This window comes from Salvelinus namaycush, unplaced genomic scaffold (genome assembly GCF_016432855.1).
Source record: "Salvelinus namaycush isolate Seneca unplaced genomic scaffold, SaNama_1.0 Scaffold7, whole genome shotgun sequence".
NCBI classification, from domain to species: domain Eukaryota; kingdom Metazoa; phylum Chordata; class Actinopteri; order Salmoniformes; family Salmonidae; genus Salvelinus; species Salvelinus namaycush.
In genome coordinates this window covers 586,751-606,598 of record NW_024061419.1, presented here as the reverse complement: position 1 = coordinate 606,598, position 19,848 = coordinate 586,751, and the positions used below count along the sequence as shown (strand labels likewise).

At 44.3% G+C, this 19,848-nt stretch overlaps 1 protein-coding gene across 1 annotated transcript; it reads right to left on the bottom strand.

Annotated features, from left to right (window-relative positions):
• Positions 1-249: 249 nt before the first annotated feature.
• LOC120042485 (piggyBac transposable element-derived protein 4-like) lies at positions 250-8,848 on the bottom strand. The gene is made up of 3 exons (XM_038987319.1): positions 8,815-8,848; positions 4,301-4,541; positions 250-2,075 (listed from the first exon to the last, which is right to left on the bottom strand). The coding sequence occupies exons 2-3, from the start codon at positions 4,333-4,335 to the stop codon at positions 320-322; spliced, it is 1,791 nt and encodes a 596-aa protein (XP_038843247.1). The 5' UTR covers positions 4,336-4,541; positions 8,815-8,848; the 3' UTR covers positions 250-319.
• Positions 8,849-19,848: the final 11,000 nt, after the last annotated feature.

Below are 19,848 nucleotides of genomic sequence, written 5' to 3'. Positions count from 1 at the left end.
TTGGCCACTAGATGGCAGCAGTGTGTGTGTGTGTAAAGTTTTAGACTGATAACTTCAGGAATGAACGAGCTACATGGCATTTAGCATGAAGTCACCCAGGTGTCCCACACAAGTTGCCCAAATGTACCCAAGTGGCCGAATTGGTAAAATGATACATTTTCAAGCAAATAACTATATACAAGATACAAAAATGCTATGCTAACACACCACCCCCCCCCCCCCCCCCCCCAAAAAAAAAACCAAAGGGGAGAAAATTATGAAAAAAATTATAATTAATTACAGACTTTAGAATGCCAGTATTTGGAAGACCCTCAGTCCTCTACACAATATCGTGCTGCTGATGCCAAGGCCCATAGCAGTCTCTTTCTGGTGTAAAGCAGAGGGTAACAGAACAAGTGGTGCAGGTGACGGGGCCTTTCCTGTGACACAGAACACAACGACGCCTCCCTACTGTGCCCTTTTTGCCCCGAGGCACATTCATGCCTGCAGAAAGGAATCTGGGCATGTGAACACTACAGGTGGCAGGAGTAGAAGGGACAGAATGTGATGCAGTGGACTTGCTGTAGCCAGCAAGCTCCTGGATGAGCAGCTCTCTGAAGGCTAGCTGTGTCATGGGGGTCTGTCCAGAGCTCTTAGCCATTTCCTCATGAAGGACGAATGCATTCACCACAGCAATGTCGATGAAGTGATAGAACAATGTCCTGTACCAATTCATTGTCTTGTGGAGAACATTGTTGTAGCCTATCAGAGCGTCTGACAGGTCCACACCTCCCATGCTCTTGTTGTAATCCTTCACAGCAGCAGGAATGGGGACATTTTTTGTGGTCCATGCCCCATTAGCGTTCTTCACACGCCTGCCGACGTGATTGCCACTGTATGATTTGTGGATACTGGAGCACATGACCACCTCTCTGGTATCCATCCACTTCACAAAGAGCAGGTCATCTTTACGAATCCATCGCATAGTACCCCTATCAGCCCTCTTAGGCATGTCGTTCACTTTAGTTTTTGGAAAACCCACTCTGTTGGTACAGATGGTGCCACAAGCCCACACATCCAGCTTCCCCAGGTCTGTGAAAAGGGTAGGGCTTGTGTAAAACTTGTCCACAAACAGTTTGTAGCCCGTCCCCAGCAGTTGAAAATCCAACAACTCCATAACGGAATCATAACCGAGTCCCTTACCGGTCGCAACACTGCTTTCCTGCTCATAAACAAACAAATTCCAAGTGTAGGCACACACAGAATCGGCCAGAACAAAGAGTTTGTACCCACACAGCGTGTTATACATACGTTGCTTGAAGCCAATTCTATCCTTTGAGGCTTCCATCCTCTCATCTATGGACACGTTCTGGTTGGGCTGAAAATGGGCCTTGCAGGCTTCAACCATGCTGGGGTAGAGAGGTTTGATTTTGCAGAGCCTATCAAAGCTTGCTGTGCCTCTCTTCTTGTCATTGTCTTCGTCAACTTGTGGGTCACTGATATGAAGCGCCCGTGAGATAGTCAGAAACCTTTTACAAGACATGACAGTGGTGGGGAAAGGCAGTAGGTAGAGAGGTGATGTTTTCCAGTAGTTCTCCAGGGTTTTCAACTTCACCAGCCCCATGTAGATGACCAGTGAGATGTAACAGTACAGGTCTTGGACGGAAACGGGCTTCCATGCATCTTTCTTGCCTCCTTGTTTCTTAGCCCCATACTTGTTGGTGTTAGACACCAGCGAATCAAGAACTGACAAGGAGAAAAACATCTGGAAAAGATGAAGGGGGCTGTACTTTACAGTCATGTCCAGCTGAGGTCCTGGCTGCCTTCTCGGTCTAAATGTTGGTAGAAGTGGCTCCACATCATCTTCTAGCACAGTGTGCCAGCGGTCCTCTGCCTGAGTGGTAGTTGCCGCTGGTTCACTGGCCCTCCTCCGCTTCTGTGCTGACCTCTTCACACCTCTAGATGGCCGGGCAGGGGAAGGTGTGGAGCCCGAGACAGCAGGGGTCCTGCTGGATGAACCAGCTTCAGCATCTGAATTAGTGGGGGATGGACACCTTGACATTGTGGGTTCCCATTGTTCATCCGAGTCCCCGGCACTGTGTAAGAAAAAACAATCAGTAAGAATACTTCTACAGATGAGCCCTGTATCGACACGTAAAATAAACAGATGTCTATTATATAGAGTAGAGGGAACATAATCACGACGGTGAAGTGTGTGTTTATCAATGGTGAATAAGGCTGGTCAGGGGAGAACGGCTCATAGTGGTGGCCGGGGTGGGGTGAGTGGAATGGTATCAAGCAACATGGTCTGTTTGGTGCTGTTCCATTCTACTCCATTCCGGCCATTGTTGTGGGCCGCCCTCCCCTCAACAGCCTCCAATGGCTATTTATATAACAATGGAATGGAGTGAATGGAACAGCAAACACAATCCCCTCACCACAGTGACCGTGTTCCCTCTACTCCACACAGTCACCTCACCACAGTGACCGTGTTCCCTCTACTCCACACAGTCACCTCACCACAGTCACCTCACCACAGTGACCGTGTTCCCTCTACTCCACACAGTCACCTCACCACAGTGACTGTGTTCCCTCTACTCCACACAGTCACCTCACCACAGTGACCGTGTTCCCTCTACTCCACACAGTCACCTCACCACAGTGACTGTGTTCCCTCTACTCCACACAGTCACCTCACCACAGTGACCGTGTTCCCTCTACTCCACACAGTCACCTCACCACAGTGACCGTGTTCCCTCTACTCCACACAATCACCTCACCACAGTGACCGTGTTCCCTCTACTCCACACAGTCACCTCACCACAGTGACCGTGTTCCCTCTACTCCACACAGTCACCTCACCACAGTGACCTTGTTCCCTCTACTCCACACAGTCACCTCACCACAGTGACCGTGTTCCCTCTACTCCACACAGTCAATATAGCATGGTAACTGTGGTGAGGTGACTGTGTGGAGTAGAGGGAACATGGTCACTGTGGTGAGGTGACTGTGTGGAGTAGAGGGAACACGGTCCCTGTGGTGAGGTGACTGTGTGGAGTAGAGGGAACACGGTCCCTGTGGTGAGGTGACTGTGTGGAGTAGAGGGAACACGGTCACTGTGGTGAGGTGACTGTGTGGAGTAGAGGGAACATGGTCACTGTGGTGAGGTGACTGTGTGGAGTAGAGGGAACACAGTCACTGTGGTGAGGTGACTGTGTGGAGTAGAGGGAACATGGTCACTGTGGTGAGGTGACTGTGAGGAGTAGAGGGAACACGGTCACTGTGGTGAGGTGACTGTGAGGAGTAGAGGGAACACGGTCACTGTGGTGAGGTGACTGTGGTGTGGTGACTGTGTGGAGTAGAGGGAACACGGTCACTGTGGTGAGGTGACTGTGTGGAGTAGAGGGAACATGGTCACTGTGCTGAGGTGACTGTGTAGTAGAGGGAACACGGTCCCTGTGGTGAGGGGATTGTGTGGAGTAGAGGGAACATGGTCACTGTGGTGAGGTGACTGTGTGGAGTAGAGGGAACATGGTCACTGTGGTGAGGTGACTGTGTGGAGTAGAGGGAACACGGTCACTGTGGTGAGGTGACTGTGTGGAGTAGAGGGAACATGGTCACTGTGGTGAGGTGACTGTGGTGAGGTGACTGTGTGGAGTAGAGGGAACACGGTCACTGTGGTGAGGTGACTGTGTGGAGTAGAGGGAACATGGTCATTGTGGTGAGGTGATTGTGTGGAGTAGAGGGAACAAGGTCACTGTGGTGAGGTGACTGTGTGGAGTAGAGGGAACACGGTCACTGTGGTGAGGTGACTGTGTGGAGTAGAGGGAACACGGTCACTGTGGTGAGGTGACTGTGTGGAGTAGAGGGAACACGGTCACTGTGGTGAGGTGACTGTGTGGAGTAGAGGGAACACGGTCACTGTGGTGAGGTGACTGTGGTGAGGTGACTGTGTGGAGTAGAGGGAACACAGTCACTGTGGTGAGGGGATTGTGTGGAGTAGAGGGAACACGGTCACTGTGGTGAGGTGACTGTGGTGAGGTGACTGTGTGGAGTAGAGGGAACACGGTCACTGTGGTGAGGTGACTGTGTGCTGTTCCATTCTACTTCTATATAAAATATATTGATATTGATTATATAAAAATATATTGATTATATACTATAGATATATACACATTCACCCATAATGTATAGCCAATGTGTACTTTACACATTTAATTACTGATTATATTTTTTATATATATTGCAAATAAAATAAATCTCTAATCTCTATTTGATATTATTAATTTCAGACAACGGCATTATCATGAGAAGAACTTACCAGTCCAAAACGATGTCCTCGCCGTGTAAAAACATATCTTCCGTCTGGGAGTCAAAGCTAAGTTCGCTCAATGACTCGTCTTCGTCCTGTAGTAATTCTGTGTCACTTTCCCAATCTCCTGGTTGTGTCCCATCGTGTCTTTTCAGGCTTCCTAACTTGGTAAAACTCGTTCCAATCTGGGAGCAGAGGTGTCGTCTTGCTAGTTTGGATGTATCTGGTTCCTCTGAGTTTGGTTTTCCTCCTGCCAAAGACAGTGTTTATTTAAAGAGAGAACAGAATTAAATCTCCACATGATAAAAGTGACTTGTGACAGTGTATCAAATACTTGTTCTCCCCACTGTATAAATATATATATATATATATATATATATATATATATATATATATATATATATATATATATACATATACTGCTCAAAAAAATAAAGGAAACACTTAAACAACACAATGTAACTCCAAGTCAATCACACTTCTGTGAAATCAAACTGTCCACTTAGGAAGCAACACTGATTGACAATAAATTTCACATGCTGTTGTGGAAATGGAATAGACAACAGGTGGAAATTATAGGCAATTAGCAAGACACCCCCAATAAAGGAGTGGTTCTGCAGGTGGTGACCACAGACCACTTCTCAGTTCCTATGCTTCCTGGCTGATGTTTTGGTCACTTTTGAATGCTGGCGGTGCTTTCACTCTAGTGGTAGCATGAGACAGAGTCTACAACCCACACAAGTGGCTCAGGTAGTGCAGCTCATCCAGGATGGCACATCAATGCGAGCTGTGGCAAGAAGGTTTGCTGTTTCTGTCAGCGTAGTGTCCAGAGCATGGAGGCGCTACCAGGAGACAGGCCAGTACATCAGGAGACGTGGAGGAGGCCGTAGGAGGGCAACAACCCAGCAGCAGGACCGCTACCTCCGCCTTTGTGCAAGGAGGAGCACTGCCAGAGCCCTGCAAAATGACCTCCAGCATGCCACAAATGTGCATGTGTCTGCTCAAACGGTCAGAAACAGACTCCATGAGGGTGGTATGAGGGCCCGACGTCCACAGGTGGGGGTTGTGCTTACAGCCCAACACCGTGCAGGACGTTTGGCATTCGCCACTGGTGCCCTGTGCTCTTCACAGATGAAAGCAGGTTCACACTGAGCACATGTGACAGACGTGACAGAGTCTGGAGACGCCGTGGAGAACGTTCTGCTGCCTGCAACATCCTCCAGCATGACCGGTTTGGCGGTGGGTCAGTCATGGTGTGGGGTGGCATTTCTTTGGGGGGCCGCACAGCCCTCCATGTGCTCGCCAGAGGTAGCCTGACTGCCATTAGGTACCGAGATGAGATCCTCAGACCCCTTGTGAGACCATATGCTGGTGCGGTTGGCCCTGGGTTCCTCCTAATGCAAGACAATGCTAGACCTCATGTGGCTGGAGTGTGTCAGCAGTTCCTGCAAGAGGAAGGCATTGATGCTATGGACTGGCCCGCCCGTTCCCCAGACCTGAATCCAATTGAGCACATCTGGGACATCATGTCTCGCTCCATCCACCAACGCCACGTTGCACCACAGACTGTCCAGGAGTTGGCAGATGCTTTAGTCCAGGTCTGGGAGGAGATCCCTCAGGAGACCATCCGCCACCTCATCAGGAGCATGCCCAGGCGTTGTAGGGACGTCATACAGGCACGTGGAGGCCACACACACTACTGAGCGTCATTTTGACTTGTTTTAAGGACATTACATCAAAGTTGGATCAGCCTGTAGTGTGGTTTTCCACTTTAATTTTGAGTGTGACTCCAAATCCAGACCTCCATGGGTTGATAAATTTGATTTCCATTGATAATTTTTGTGTGATTTTGTTGTCAGCACATTCAACTATGTAAAGAACATTTTTTAATAAGAATATTTCATTCATTCAGATCTAGGTTGTGTTAATTTAGTGTTCCCTTTATTTTTTTGAGCAGTGTATATTGATCTGCGCTCGCTCTCTCTCCACATGATAAAACTGCCTTGCTATGAGGTTTAAACCAAATCAGATGCCTCAATAACCTGAGGCCAGTTTTCAAACATTTAATCATTTAAAACAATCTTGGTGTGATTTTAAAACAAATGTTGTAGAGCTTCCTGGTAATACGTTTACTTACTTATTAATTATGTTTTAGAAGTCAGAATACAAACAAGACAGTTCTAGGACACACAAGACACAGACGTCGATGGATTCTTATCCAGCAGGTGGTTCTAAATATATATAACCTTCATAGTTGTAAGATATACCATTTCACTTTTTCCATACGCACAAAAGCTTATTTCAATCATTTTGTGCTTACATTTTTTTTTATAGCCCTTTGCCAAGATAATCCATCCACCTGACAGGTGTGGCATGTCAAGAAGCTGATTAAACAGCATGATCATTACACAGGTGCACCTTGTGCTGGGGACAATAAAAGGCCACTAAAATGTGCAGTTTTATACACAACACAATGCCACAGATGTCTCAAAGGAGTGTGCAATTTCTGTGCAGGAATATCCACTGGAGCTGTTACCAGAGAATTAAATCTTAATTTCTCTACTATAAGCCACCTACAATGTCATTTTTGAGAATTTGGCAGTACATCCAACTGGGCTCACAACCGCTGACCACGTATAACCACGCCAGTCCAGGGCCTCCACATTGTCTTAGACCAGCCACTCGGACAGCTTCATTGGCTGGGCCTGGCTCCCCAGTGGGTGGATGGCTGGGCCCCTGCCTTGTAATGTGAAGTCCATATATTAGGGCCTAATTAATTTATTTACATTGACTGATTTCCTTAAATGAACTGTAAATCATTGAAATTGTTGCAGGATGCTCTCGATGGTGAAGCTTTAGAACATTTTGAGGATCTGGGGACCCATGCCATATCTTTTCAGTCTCCTGAGGGGGAATAGGTTTTGTCATGCCCTCTTCACGACTGTCTTGGTGTGCTTGGACCATGTTAGTTTGTTGGTGATGTGGACGCCAAGGAACTTGAAGCTCTCAACCTGCTGCACTACAGCCCCGTCGATGAGAATGGGGGCACACGCTGTCCTTTTCCTGTAGTCCACAATCATCTCCTTTGTTTTGATCACGTTGAGGGAGAGGTTGTTGTCCTGGCAACACACGACCAGGTCTCTGACCTCCTCCCTATAGGCTGTCTCGTCGGTGATCAGGCCTACCACTGTTGTGTCATCGGCAAACTTAATGATGGTGTTGGAGTCATGCCTGGCCGTGCAGTCATGAGTGAACAGTGAGTACAGGAGGGGACTGAGTACGCACCCCTGAGGGGAACCCACGTAGAGGAACAGCGAAGTGGAGGTGTTGTTTCCTACCTTAACCACCCGGGGGCGTCCCGTCAGGAAGTCCAAAACCCAGTTGCACAGGGCGAGGTTCAGACCCAGGGCCTTGAGCTTAATGATGAGTTGAGGGTACCATGGTGGTAAATGCTGAGCTGTAGTCAAAGAACAGCATTCTTACATAGGTATTCCTCTTGTCCAGATGGGATCAGATTTGACAAAGGGAGGGAGGAGGAAAGCCTTGTAGGCAACAAGGAAGTTGGAGTAGCATGTTGATGGTCGAGTGTTTTAGCAGCGCGATTAATACAATCAAATGTATGTTATCACAATCACACCCTGAGTAGTTCATCATCAAACACTGCCCTTCTTCCCAGAGATATTTATTCCTCAGATCGCAGCACTAAATACATTCTTCACAGTTCAAGTAACAGACACATCTCAACATCAACTGTTCAGAGGAGACATCGTGAATCAGGCCTTCATGGTCGAATTGCTGCAATTAAACCACTACTTAAGGACACCAATAAGAACAAGAGACTTGCTTGGGGAAAGAAACACGAGCAATGGACATTAGACCGGTGGAAATTTGTCCTTTGGTCTGATGAATCCAAATTTCAGATTTTTGGTTCTAACCGCCGTGTCTTTGTGAGATACAGAGTGAACGGATGATCTCTGCATGTGTGAATCCCACCGTGAGGCATGGAGGAGGTGGTGTGATGGTGTGGGTGCTTTGCTGGTGACACTGTCAGTGATTTATTTAGAATTCAAGACACACTTAACCAGCATGGCTACCACAGCATTCTGCAGTGATACGCCATCCCATCTGGTTTGCACTTAGTGGGACTATTGTTTGTTTTTCAACAGGACAATGACCAAACACAACTCCAGGCTGTGTAAGGGCAATTTGACCAAAAAGGAGAGTGATGGAGTGCTGCATCAGACGACATGGTCTGGAGACCAGCACTCCATCACCCGACCTCAACCCAATTGAGATGGTTTGAGATGAGTTGGACCGCAGAGTGAAGGAAAAGCAGCCAACAAGTGCTCATCATATGTGGGACCTCCTTCAAGACTGTTAGAAAAGCATTCCAGATGAAGCTGGTTGAGAGAATGCCAACAGTGTGCAAAGCTGTATTTGTATTAGTCAGGGACAGCCCTACCGGGAACAGATACCAGTGGGCAGATCTATTTTATTTGTTACAACTAAACTACAGCACTTACTTTGACGAGTCAAATGTGATCCTTTCTTCTCTTCTCCTCCTCTCACAGTTCCACTCAGCCCCGTTGTTTTCCTGCAGTCCACCAGCAGCACAGACAACCTCTTCATACCCAGCAGTAAGGTGCTACCGGGAGAGGCATGACACAGGGACTCCGGGAGGGAGGAAGGGCTAGCGTTGTCCTGGTAATCATAAAGAGAGGACACAGACACATATCATTATGGATGCTGATGTAACAGTATAACTTTACGCCGTCCCCTCGCCCCGACCCGGGCGCGAACCAGGGACCCTCTGCACACATCAACAACAGTCACCCACGAAGCATCGTTACCCATCGCTCCACAAAAGCCGCGGCCCTTGCAGAGCAAGGGGAACCACTACTTCTAGGTTTCAGAGCAAGTGACGTAACTGATTGAAACGCTATTAGCGCGTACCCGCTAACTAGCTAGCCATTTCACATCCGTTACACTGCTGCCACTGTTGTCATAAAGTGCTTTACAGAAACCCAGCCCAGACCCCAATAGAGCAAGCTGTACCATCTGGTGTTCTGATCTGGAGAGACTCTTCTCTGTCTCGTCAGCATCAGGATGTTGTTGAGGCTCCCCAGAGGATCCACCATAGTCATGTCTCTCTCCTGTGTGAATGAGAACATCAAACAAATGGTAAACTTATGACCATCTATTGCAATCATAGGGTCTTACAAGAGGCAGGAATATGTCTAAAAAGGACCTAAAATGGCCACATTCATCATGATTTCCCCCCCCTACTGTGTTATCGACTTGTTTATTGTTTACTCCATGTGTAACTCTGTTGTTGACTGTTCACACTGCTATGCTTTATCTTGGCCAGGTCGCAGTTGTAAATGAGAACTTGTTCTTAACTAGCCTACCTGGTTAAATAAAGGTGAAATAAATAAATAAAAACTGAAATATTGTTTGTGTTGTGAATGTAAAAGGATCGTTCAATGAAATGGGTGACTTTAAAATGTTATGTAGAAATTATGCTCCAATATTATATTTTAAAAGCCTGTTATATTAGATTTAGTGCACTTTAATATAGACCACGTGGAGAATTCAATTCATCTAATTGAAAAGTCCCACAAATATATATGTACCAATGGCAGATTGGTACAGTAATGAACAACATATTCAAGTGTTTAACTTCAGTATAATGCCCCTTTAAAACCACATTAGTTCAACAACTGCCTAGTTTGTGCCCGTTTTTAAGTCAGTACTCACTGGTGGTAATCGGATATTCTGACTCCCCCTCCTTTTTCACTCCCAAAACGTCTTTCTTCTCCTCTTTAATTGAGATAGCCTCCTCTTCCTCTTTCACTCCAAAATGTTCTTCCTCTTTTTTCACTACAGTATCTTCTTTCAATTGTATGGGATCTTTCTCCTTTTTCATTCTGAAAGTTTCTTTCTCCGTCTTGCTAAGTGAGCTCATGTTCCGGGCGATTAGCCTAATGCTGTATCAACTTAACACATTCGCTAATTTCACAAGCAAATTACGTTGAAATTAGCTAGTAGATAGGTCAACAGAAGTATATTCAAAACACTAAGAGTAATGTACAAAAGATTGGTCTAAAACGCTTCAATGCATCGGTTTTATGTTTGCTAGCACAACACCACGTTGGTTGAATCAGTAGCCTTCTGTCGCCGTTGAAGAGGCCTCATGTCCTGTCCACTAGATTATACGTCACGCAAGAAGCATCACCTGAAAAACTCACTTCGCCATCTGCTGACTGGAGTGGGAAACGCAGATTGGAAGAAAAATCTCCATTACTACGTTAATTCTGACAAACAATGTCATAAGAAGTAATTTAAAAACAACCAGATGTTATGTTTTCTCTTACTTCTTACAGCCAATACTTTCCTACAGGGCTGACCTGCCCATTAGGCAGGATTAGGTGACAGAATGAAGAGGGAGGCATATTCAGATTGAAAAAACCATCTTCTGGTTGATGGAAAAACTTTCCCAAAAACATTGTCAATTAAACGTTAACAACAAAGTAGTCTATGCCTACCTGGCAGAATGATATCATAATTATTTGCATCAATCCTGTTGTGATTTGTTCAAAAAACTCTGCAATCACATGTGTGCTACAGAGACACCACCAACCAAGCAAGGCTCTTGCTGGTGCCACATGAATGAGGTATCTACACCCCAAAATACAATTTTCAGATTTTCCTCAGACTTCAAAAGTGGTCTCCTGATGAGGTTTAAGTATTGTTGTGGACTTAGAACATCCAATGTTGTTGTTTTTCTATTAACAGTGTGATTTTGAGAGAGAGAAAAGCAGGGACAAATTGGAAACCAAGGAAAAACTTGCTCTACGGACAATTCCTTCGACCTCATGGCTTGGTTTTTGCTCTGACATGCACTGTCAACTGTGGGACCTTATATAGACAGGTGTGGGTCCCCGTGTTGCTCAGTTGGTAGAGCATGGCGCTTGCAACGCCAGGGTTGTGGGTTCGATTCCCACGGGGGGCCAGTACAAAAAAAGTATGAATGTATGTACTTGTAAGTCGCTCTGGATAAGAGCGTCTGCTAAATGACTTAAATGTAAATGTAAATGTGTGTGCCTATCCAAATCATGTCCATTCAATTGAATTTACCACAGGTGGACTCCAATCTAGATGTAGAAACAGCTCAAGGATGATCAATGGAAACAGGATGCACCTGAGCTCAATGTCGAGTCTCATATAGCAAAGGGTCTGAATACTTATGTAAATAAAGTATTTCTGTTTTTTGTTTTTAATACATTTGCTAAAATTTATAAAAAGCCTGTTTTCGCTTTGTCATTATGGGGTATTGTGATGTCATTATGGGCTATTGTGTGTAGATTGCTGAGGAAATTGTTTCATTTAATACATTTTAGAATATGGCTGTAAAGTCTGAATACTCTGTAAGTGATTGAGGAAAGAGCATCATTGCTATATTCTAATTAAAATAATTGATCCATAAGAGAACACATGACCAAAACCAGGCGTGACCCATATAGAATTAAAACAACATTATTCTTAATGAGAAATATAGACTAATAAACAACTGTTTGCATAATAAAAGACATGAAAACTGACGCCAACATTGTATTTAGCTAGGCTTTCATATGGCCAGGAAGGTCATTGAGAATAACAATAGACAATAGTTATTGTTGCTAGTTTAGGGATGAAGATAGTGAAGGTTCATGAATGTTACAGATGTGGTGTTCACAGTGCGGATGTTGACAGAGGGGGATTAGAACCCCAAAGTAGTAGTGGTACAACAGATCATAAAGGTCATTTAACATTCTGGTTTAGGGGGGAAATAACTTTGGTACAAAAGATCATGAGAAAGAACCTGTTGTATCCTGTTGGGGGCGTCGCACTGTCGCCAGTCCCTGAGCTCACCTGCGTGAATTGTTTGTTTACTTATTATATTATTATAGTTATATGTTCAATTTTGTTTCGTTTAGTCTAAATCTAAGTCCGTCGCAAGTTGAAAAGTGTATTGTTCGTGGCTGTAACGTTCGTCTAAGTCGTTCTCCTCCTCAGACGAGGAGGAGCAAGGATCGGACCAACATGCAGCGGGTGATGAATACATGATAGATTTATTTTAAACAAGACGAACACGAAGCAAACTTGATAACTACAAAACAATAAACGATGTGAACAAACCTGAACTAGAGAACATAACGCACTAACAGGAACGAACACATACACGAACGAAAACGAAACAGTCCCGTGTGGTGCGACATACACAGACACAGGAACAATCACCCACAAACAAACAGTGTGAACAGCCTACCTTAATATGGTTCTCAATCAGAGGAAACGCAAAACACCTGCCCCTGATTGAGAACCATATCAGGCAAATATAAATGAAACCAACATAAAAACACATAACATAGAATGCCCACCCCAACTCACGCCCTGACCATACTAAACAAATACAAAAACAAGGAAAACAGGTCAGGAACGTGACAGTGGCATGTGTGACGACCTTAATCCTAATCGCTGTAATATGCAGAAATGTTACAATCACTACCGGAAGTTGTATGGATTCAGTGAGTAAATCAACCACCATCACCTACTCCCGTGAGTTTCTGCTCTCTTTCCGAGATAAAGCTCACACTCTCCAAAACAGCATTGCCTTGCCTGATGGTTGTTCTACAAAATAAAATGGTTAACTAAGAAGAAGCGAGGCTCAAGAGGTGTTATCAGGAACAGATTACGGAGGTGGGGAAGAACTCACCCCGCTCCGGGTGATCACCCTGTCAAATGTGCGGTCATTAAATAACAAACTGGATGAGTTAGCGGCAAGGGCTACATTTGAAGAGGACTTTAGGAGAAGTAATTTAATCTGCTTTACAGAAACGTGGATCAAGCAGGACGGTGATGCCAAAGAAACATTTCCACCCAGTAACGTTTTATTATGTTCTAAAGGTCATTTATCATTCTGGTTTAGGGGGGTAATACCTTTATGGAAACCACTATTTACACTATGTACAGACATAGAAAACCATCACATCAAGGAGGTGTAACAGTGATGAATGGCTGTTCAATATACTACCGGTCAGATAGGAAGTAACAGTGTCAACACTGCCAAGTGGCTGGGATGTCCTGCACTGAGTCCACAGTCCTCTCCACCACAAACACCATCTGTTGTCTGCACACCTCTGACCAGATCAAATCAAACGAGATGTTATTGATCACATACACATATTTCTCTGATGTTATCGCAGGTGTAGCGAAACAGTGCTGTAATATTTAACAATACAAAACAATCCACGCAAATCCCCACAATTTATTTTAAGGATTTAGAAATATAGAAATAGTAGAACGACCAATGTCAGAGTCTGGAATATAAATACACACAGTTTGTTTACAATATATATTTGCTTTGTATTTATTATGGATCCCCATTAGCTGCTGCCAAAGCAGAAGCTACTCTTCCTGGGGTCCAGCAAAATTAAGGCAGTTTATACAATTTAAAAAATATTACAATACATTCACAGATTTCACAACATTACTGTGTGCCCTCAGGCCCCTACTACGCCACTACCCTACCACTACCACATATCTACAGTACTAAATACATGTGTATGTATAGTGTGTATGTTATTGTGTGTGTGTGTGTGTGTGTGTGTGTGTGTGTGTGTGTGTGTGTGTGTGTGTGTGTGTGTGTGTGTGTGTGTGTGTGTGTGTGTGTGTGTGTGTGTGTGTGTGTGTGTGTGTGTGTGTGTGTGTGTGTGTGCGTGTGTCTGTGCCAATGTTTGTGTTGCTTCACAGTTCCCACTGTTCCATAAGGTGTTTTCTTAATCAGTTGTTTCATCTGATTTTACAGATTGCATCAGTTACTTGATGTGGAATAGAGTTCCATGTAGTCATGGCTCTATGTAGTACTGTGCACCTCCCATAGTCTGTTCTGGACTTGGGGACTGTGAAGAGACCTCTGGTGGCATGTCTTGTGGGGTATGCATGAGTGTCCAAGCTGTGTGTCAGTAGTTAGACAGACAGCTCGGTGCATTCTAACATGTCAATACCTTTCACAAATACAAGTAGTGATGAGGTCTATCTCTCCTCCACTTTGAGCCAGGAGAGATTGACATGCATATTATTAATATTAGCTCTCTGTGTACATCCAAGGGCCAGCCGTGCTGCCCTGTTCTGAGACAATTGCAATTTTCCTGAGCCCTTTTTTGTGGCACCTGACCACACGACTGAACAGTGTCAAAGTGCGACAAGGCCTGTAGGACCTGCCTTGTTGATAGTGTTGTTAAGGCAGAGCATCACTTTATTATAGACAGACTTCTCCCCATCTTAGCTACTACTGCATCAATATGTTTTGAACATGACAGTTTACAATCTAGTGTTACTCCAAGAGTTTAGTCATCTCAACTTGCTCAATTTCCACATTATTTATTACACAATTTAGTTGAGGTTTAGGGTTTAGTGAGTGTTTTGTCCAAATACAATGCTTTTAGTTTTAGAAATATTTAGGGCTAACTTATTCCTTGCCACCCATTCTGAACCTAACTGCTGCTCTTTGTTGAGTGTTGCAGTCATTTCAGTCGCTGTAGTAGCTGATGTGTACAGTGTTGAGTCATCCGCATACATAGACACACTGGCTTTACTCAAAGTCAGTGGCATGTTGTTAGTAAAGATTGAAAAAAAGCCTAAACAGCTACCCTGGGGAATTCCTGATTCTAACTTGATTATATTTGATAGGCTTCCATTCTAGAACACCCTCTGTGTTCTGTTAGACAAGTAACTCTTTATCCACATTATAGCAGAGGGTGTAAAGCCATAACTCATACCTTTTTCCAGCAGCGGACTATGATCGATACTGTCAAGCTGCACTCTAGTCTAACAAGACAGCCCCAACAAACGTTTCATCATCAATTTCTCTCAGCCAATCATCAGTCATTTGTGTAAGTGCTGTGCTTGTTAAGTGTCCTTCCCTATATGCGTGCTGAAACTCTGTTGTCAATTTGTTTACCGTAAAATAGCATTGTATCTGGTCAAACACAAGGCTGATTGGTGGGCTATTTCAGCCAGTAAAGGGGGCTTTACTATTCTTGGGTAGTGGAATGACTTTAGCTTCCCTCCAGGCCTGAGGGCCTGAGGGGACACGCTCTCTAGCAGGCTTAAATTAAAGAAAAAGGCAAATAGGAGTGGCAATATCGGCCGCTATTATCCTCAGTAATTTTCCATCTAGATTGTCAGACCCCGGTGGCTTGTCATTGTTGATAGACAACAATAATTTTTTCACCTCTTCCACACTGACTTTACGGAATTCTAAATGACAATGCTTGTCTTTCATAATTTGGTCCCTCCATGTTGTCAGACCCCGGTGACTTGTCATTGTTGATAGACAACAATTGTTTCACCTCTTCCACACTTTACAGATTCAAAATTACAATGCTTGTCTTTCATAATTTGGTCCAATATACTTGGATGTGTAGTGTCAGCGTTTGTTGCTGGCATGTCATGCCTAAGTTTGCTAATCTTGCCAATGAAAAAATAATTAAAGTAGTTGGCAATATCAGTGGGTTTTGTGATGAATGAGCCGTCTGATTCAATGAGCCGTCTGATTCAATGAGCCGTCTGATTCAATGAGCCGTCTGATTCAATGAGCCGTCTGATTCAATGAGCCGTCTGATTCAATGAGCCGTCTGATTCAATGAGCCGTCTGATTCAATGAGCCATCTGATTCAATGACCCATCTGATTCAATGAGCCATCTGATTCAATGAGCCATCTGATTCAATGAGCCGTCTGATTCAATGAGCCATCTGATTCAATGAGCCATCTGATTCAATGACCCATCTGATTCAATGAGCCGTCTGATTCAATGAGCCATCTGATTCAATGAGCCATCTGATTCAATGAGCCATCTGATTCAAGAAATGAAGGAGCCGAGTTGGCTTTTTTCCCCAAAATGTCATTTAAGTTGCCCCAAAGCTTTTTACTATCATTCTTTATATAATTTATCTTTGTTTCCTAGTGTAGTTTCTTTTTCTTTAGTTTAGTCACATGATTTCTTAATTTGCAGTACGTTTGCCAATCAGTTGTTGCTGCCAGACTTAATTGCCAAACCTTTTGCCTCATCCCTCTCAAACATACAATTTTTCAATTCCTCATCAATCCAAGGGGATTTAACAGTTTTTACAGCCATTTTCTTAATGGCTGCATGCTTATTAGTAACTGGAATAAGTTGTTTCATAAATGTATCAAGGGCAGCGTCTGGTTGTTCCTCATTACACACCACGGACCAAAAAATATTATTTACATCAGCAACATATGAATCACTACAAAACTTATTGTATGACCTCTTATACACAATATTAGGCCCAGCCTTTGGAACTGTGGTTTTCCTAAACATGGCTACTATATTGTGATCACTACATCTGATGGATCTGGATACTGTTTTAAAACACATTTCTGCAGCGTTAGTAAAGATGTGATCAATACATGTTGATGATATAATTCCTGTGCTGTTTGTAACTACCCTGGTAGGTTGATTGATAACCTGATCCAGGTTGAAAGTGGTCAGCTTGATGAAAGCCAGTCAATATTTAAATCACCCAGAAAATATACTTCTCTGTTGATATCACATACATTATCAAGCATTTCACACATATTATCCAGATACTGACTGTTAGCCCATGGTGGACTATAGCAGCTTCCCACAAGAATGGGCTTTAGGTGAGGCAGATGAACCTGTAGCCATATAACTTCAACAGTATTTAACATGAGATCGTCTCTAAGCTTTACAGGAATGTGGTTCTGAATATAGACACCGCCTCCGTTGGCATTTCTGTCTTTTCGGTAGATGTTATAACCATGTATTGCTACCACTGTATCACCAAAGGTTTTTAATATTTATTAACAGAGGTAGACTTACTCATGTTATTTACACTGGAGCTGATAGTACAGGGTGAGCTTCATAAAGTGGTCTTCCTACTATTGCACACTGACAACAGTGTAACTGGGTTATAGGCTCATGATTACTGCAGTAGCTGTAGGATAAACAGATTATTCGGTGCAATTAGGGGCACATAAATGATATGACTTACATTGTGTTTGCCAATGCCCCTAAGATCATGTACATTTGATGCAGCATTACGACAACTCATTGTCACAATGGTAGGGATTAACTGAGCTGATCTTGGATCAGTTACCAGTCATTGTCACAATGGTAGGGATTAACTGAGCTGATCTTGGATCAGTTACCAGTCATTGTCACAATGGTAGGGATTAACTGAGCTGATCTTGGATCAGTTACCAGTCATTGTCACAATGGAAGGGATTAACTGAGCTGGTCTTGGGTCATTTACCAGTCATTGTTTCAATGGTAGGGATTAACTGAGCTGGTCTTGGAACATTTACCAGTCATTGTCACAATGGTAGGGATTAACTGAGCTGGTCCTGGATCATTTACCAGTCATTGTCACAATGGAAGGGATTAACTGAGCTGGTCCTGGATCATTTACCAGTCATTGTCACAATGGAAGGGATTAACTGAGCTGGTCCTGGATCATTTACCAGTCATTGTTTCAACACAGCCTTGAAATGTGTGGACAGAGTCCAGGAACGAAGATGATTTGGATGGACTCCGTCATTCCTGTAGAGTATCTTCTGTTTCCAGAAGGTGTCAAAGTTATCAATAAAAGTGACTCCAGCAGAGCTACAGTAGTCTTTTAGCCAGATGTGTAATGCCAGGACTGTTTTGCTAGCAAAGACTGGAATATGTTCCAGGATTCTTCCGATGGCATTGAGGAGTACACCACATCAGTCACTGGCTTTATCAATAAGTGCATTGAGGACGTCGCCCCCACAGTGACTGCACGTACACACCCCAACCAGAAGCCATGGATTACAGGCAACATCCGCACTGAGCTAAAGGGTAGAGCTGCCGCTTTCAAGGTGCGGGACTCTTAATAACCCGGAAGCTAATAAGATATCCTGCTATGGCCTCGGACGAACCATCAAACAGGAAAAGCGCCAATACAGGACTAAGATCTAATCGTACTACACCGGCTCCGAAGCCCGTCGGATGTGGCAGGGCCTGCAGACTATTACAGACTACAAAGGGAAGCACAGCCGCGAGCTGCCCAGTGACACGAGCCTACCAGACGAGCTAGATTACTTCTATGCCTGCTTCGAAGCAAGCAACACTGAGGCATGCATGAGGGCATCAGCTGTTCCGGACGAGAATATATGCCATTTAGCAGACACTTTTATCCAAAGTGATTTGCAGTCATGATAACACTTTACATATGGATGGTGCCAGGAATCAAACCCACAACCCTGGTTTTACAAGCACCATACTTTACCAACTGAGCTACAGGACCACAAGGAATGATCAAGGAATGACGGAGATAAACACACACACACGGCCTGAGTTTGAAACATCTAATTTAATCAAAGAAACATTGAAACTGACATACTCCATATTCATAATCAAATGTTATGTCACATGCGCTGAATACAACAGGTGACCTGACAGTGAAATGTTTACTGACAAGCACTTAACTCTTATTTTCTTAACTACATTGTTGGTTAAGAAAATATTTACTAAATAAACTAAAGAAAAAACAGTAACAATAAAATAACGAGGCAGCAGTACAGAGTCAATGTGGAGGCTGTATACAGGGGGTACCAGTACAGAGTTAATGTGGAGGCTTTATACAGGGGGTACCAGTACAGAGTCAATGTGGAGGCTATATACAGGGGGTACCAGTACAGAGTTAATGTGGAGGCTATATACAGGGGGTACCTGTACAGAGTCAATGTGGAGGCTATATACAGGGGGTACCAGTACAGAGTCAATGTGGAGGCTATATACAGGGGATACCAATACAGAGTCAATGTGGAGGCTATATACAGGAGGTACCAGTACAGAGTTAATGTGGAGGCTATATACAGGAGGTACCAGTACAGAGTCAATGTGGAGGCTATATACAGGAGGTAGCAGTACTGAGTCAATGTGGAGGCTATATACAGGGGGTACCAGTACAGAGTCAATGTGGAGGCTATATACAGGGGGTACCAGTACAGAGTCAATGTGGAGGCTATATACAGGTGGTACCGGTCCAGAGTCAATGTGGAGGCTTTATACAGGGGGTACCAGTACAGAGTCAATGTGGAGGCTGTATACAGGGGGTACCAGTACAGAGTCAATGTGGAGGCTATATACAGGGGGTACCAGTACAGAGTTAATGTGGAGGCTTTATACAGGGGGTAGCAGTACAGAGTCAATGTGGAGGCTGTATGCAGGGGGTACCAGTACAGAGTCAATGTGGAGGCTATATACAGGGGGTACCGGTACAGAGTCTATATACAGGGGGTACCAGTACAGAGTCAATGTGGAGGCTTTATACAGGGGGTAGCAGTACAGAGTCAATGTGGAGGCTGTATGCAGGGGGTACCAGTACAGAGTCAATGTGGAGGCTATATACAGGGGGTACCGGTACAGAGTCAATGTGGAGGCTATATACAGGGGGTAGCAGTACAGAGTCAATGTGGAGGCTATATACAGGGGGTAACGGT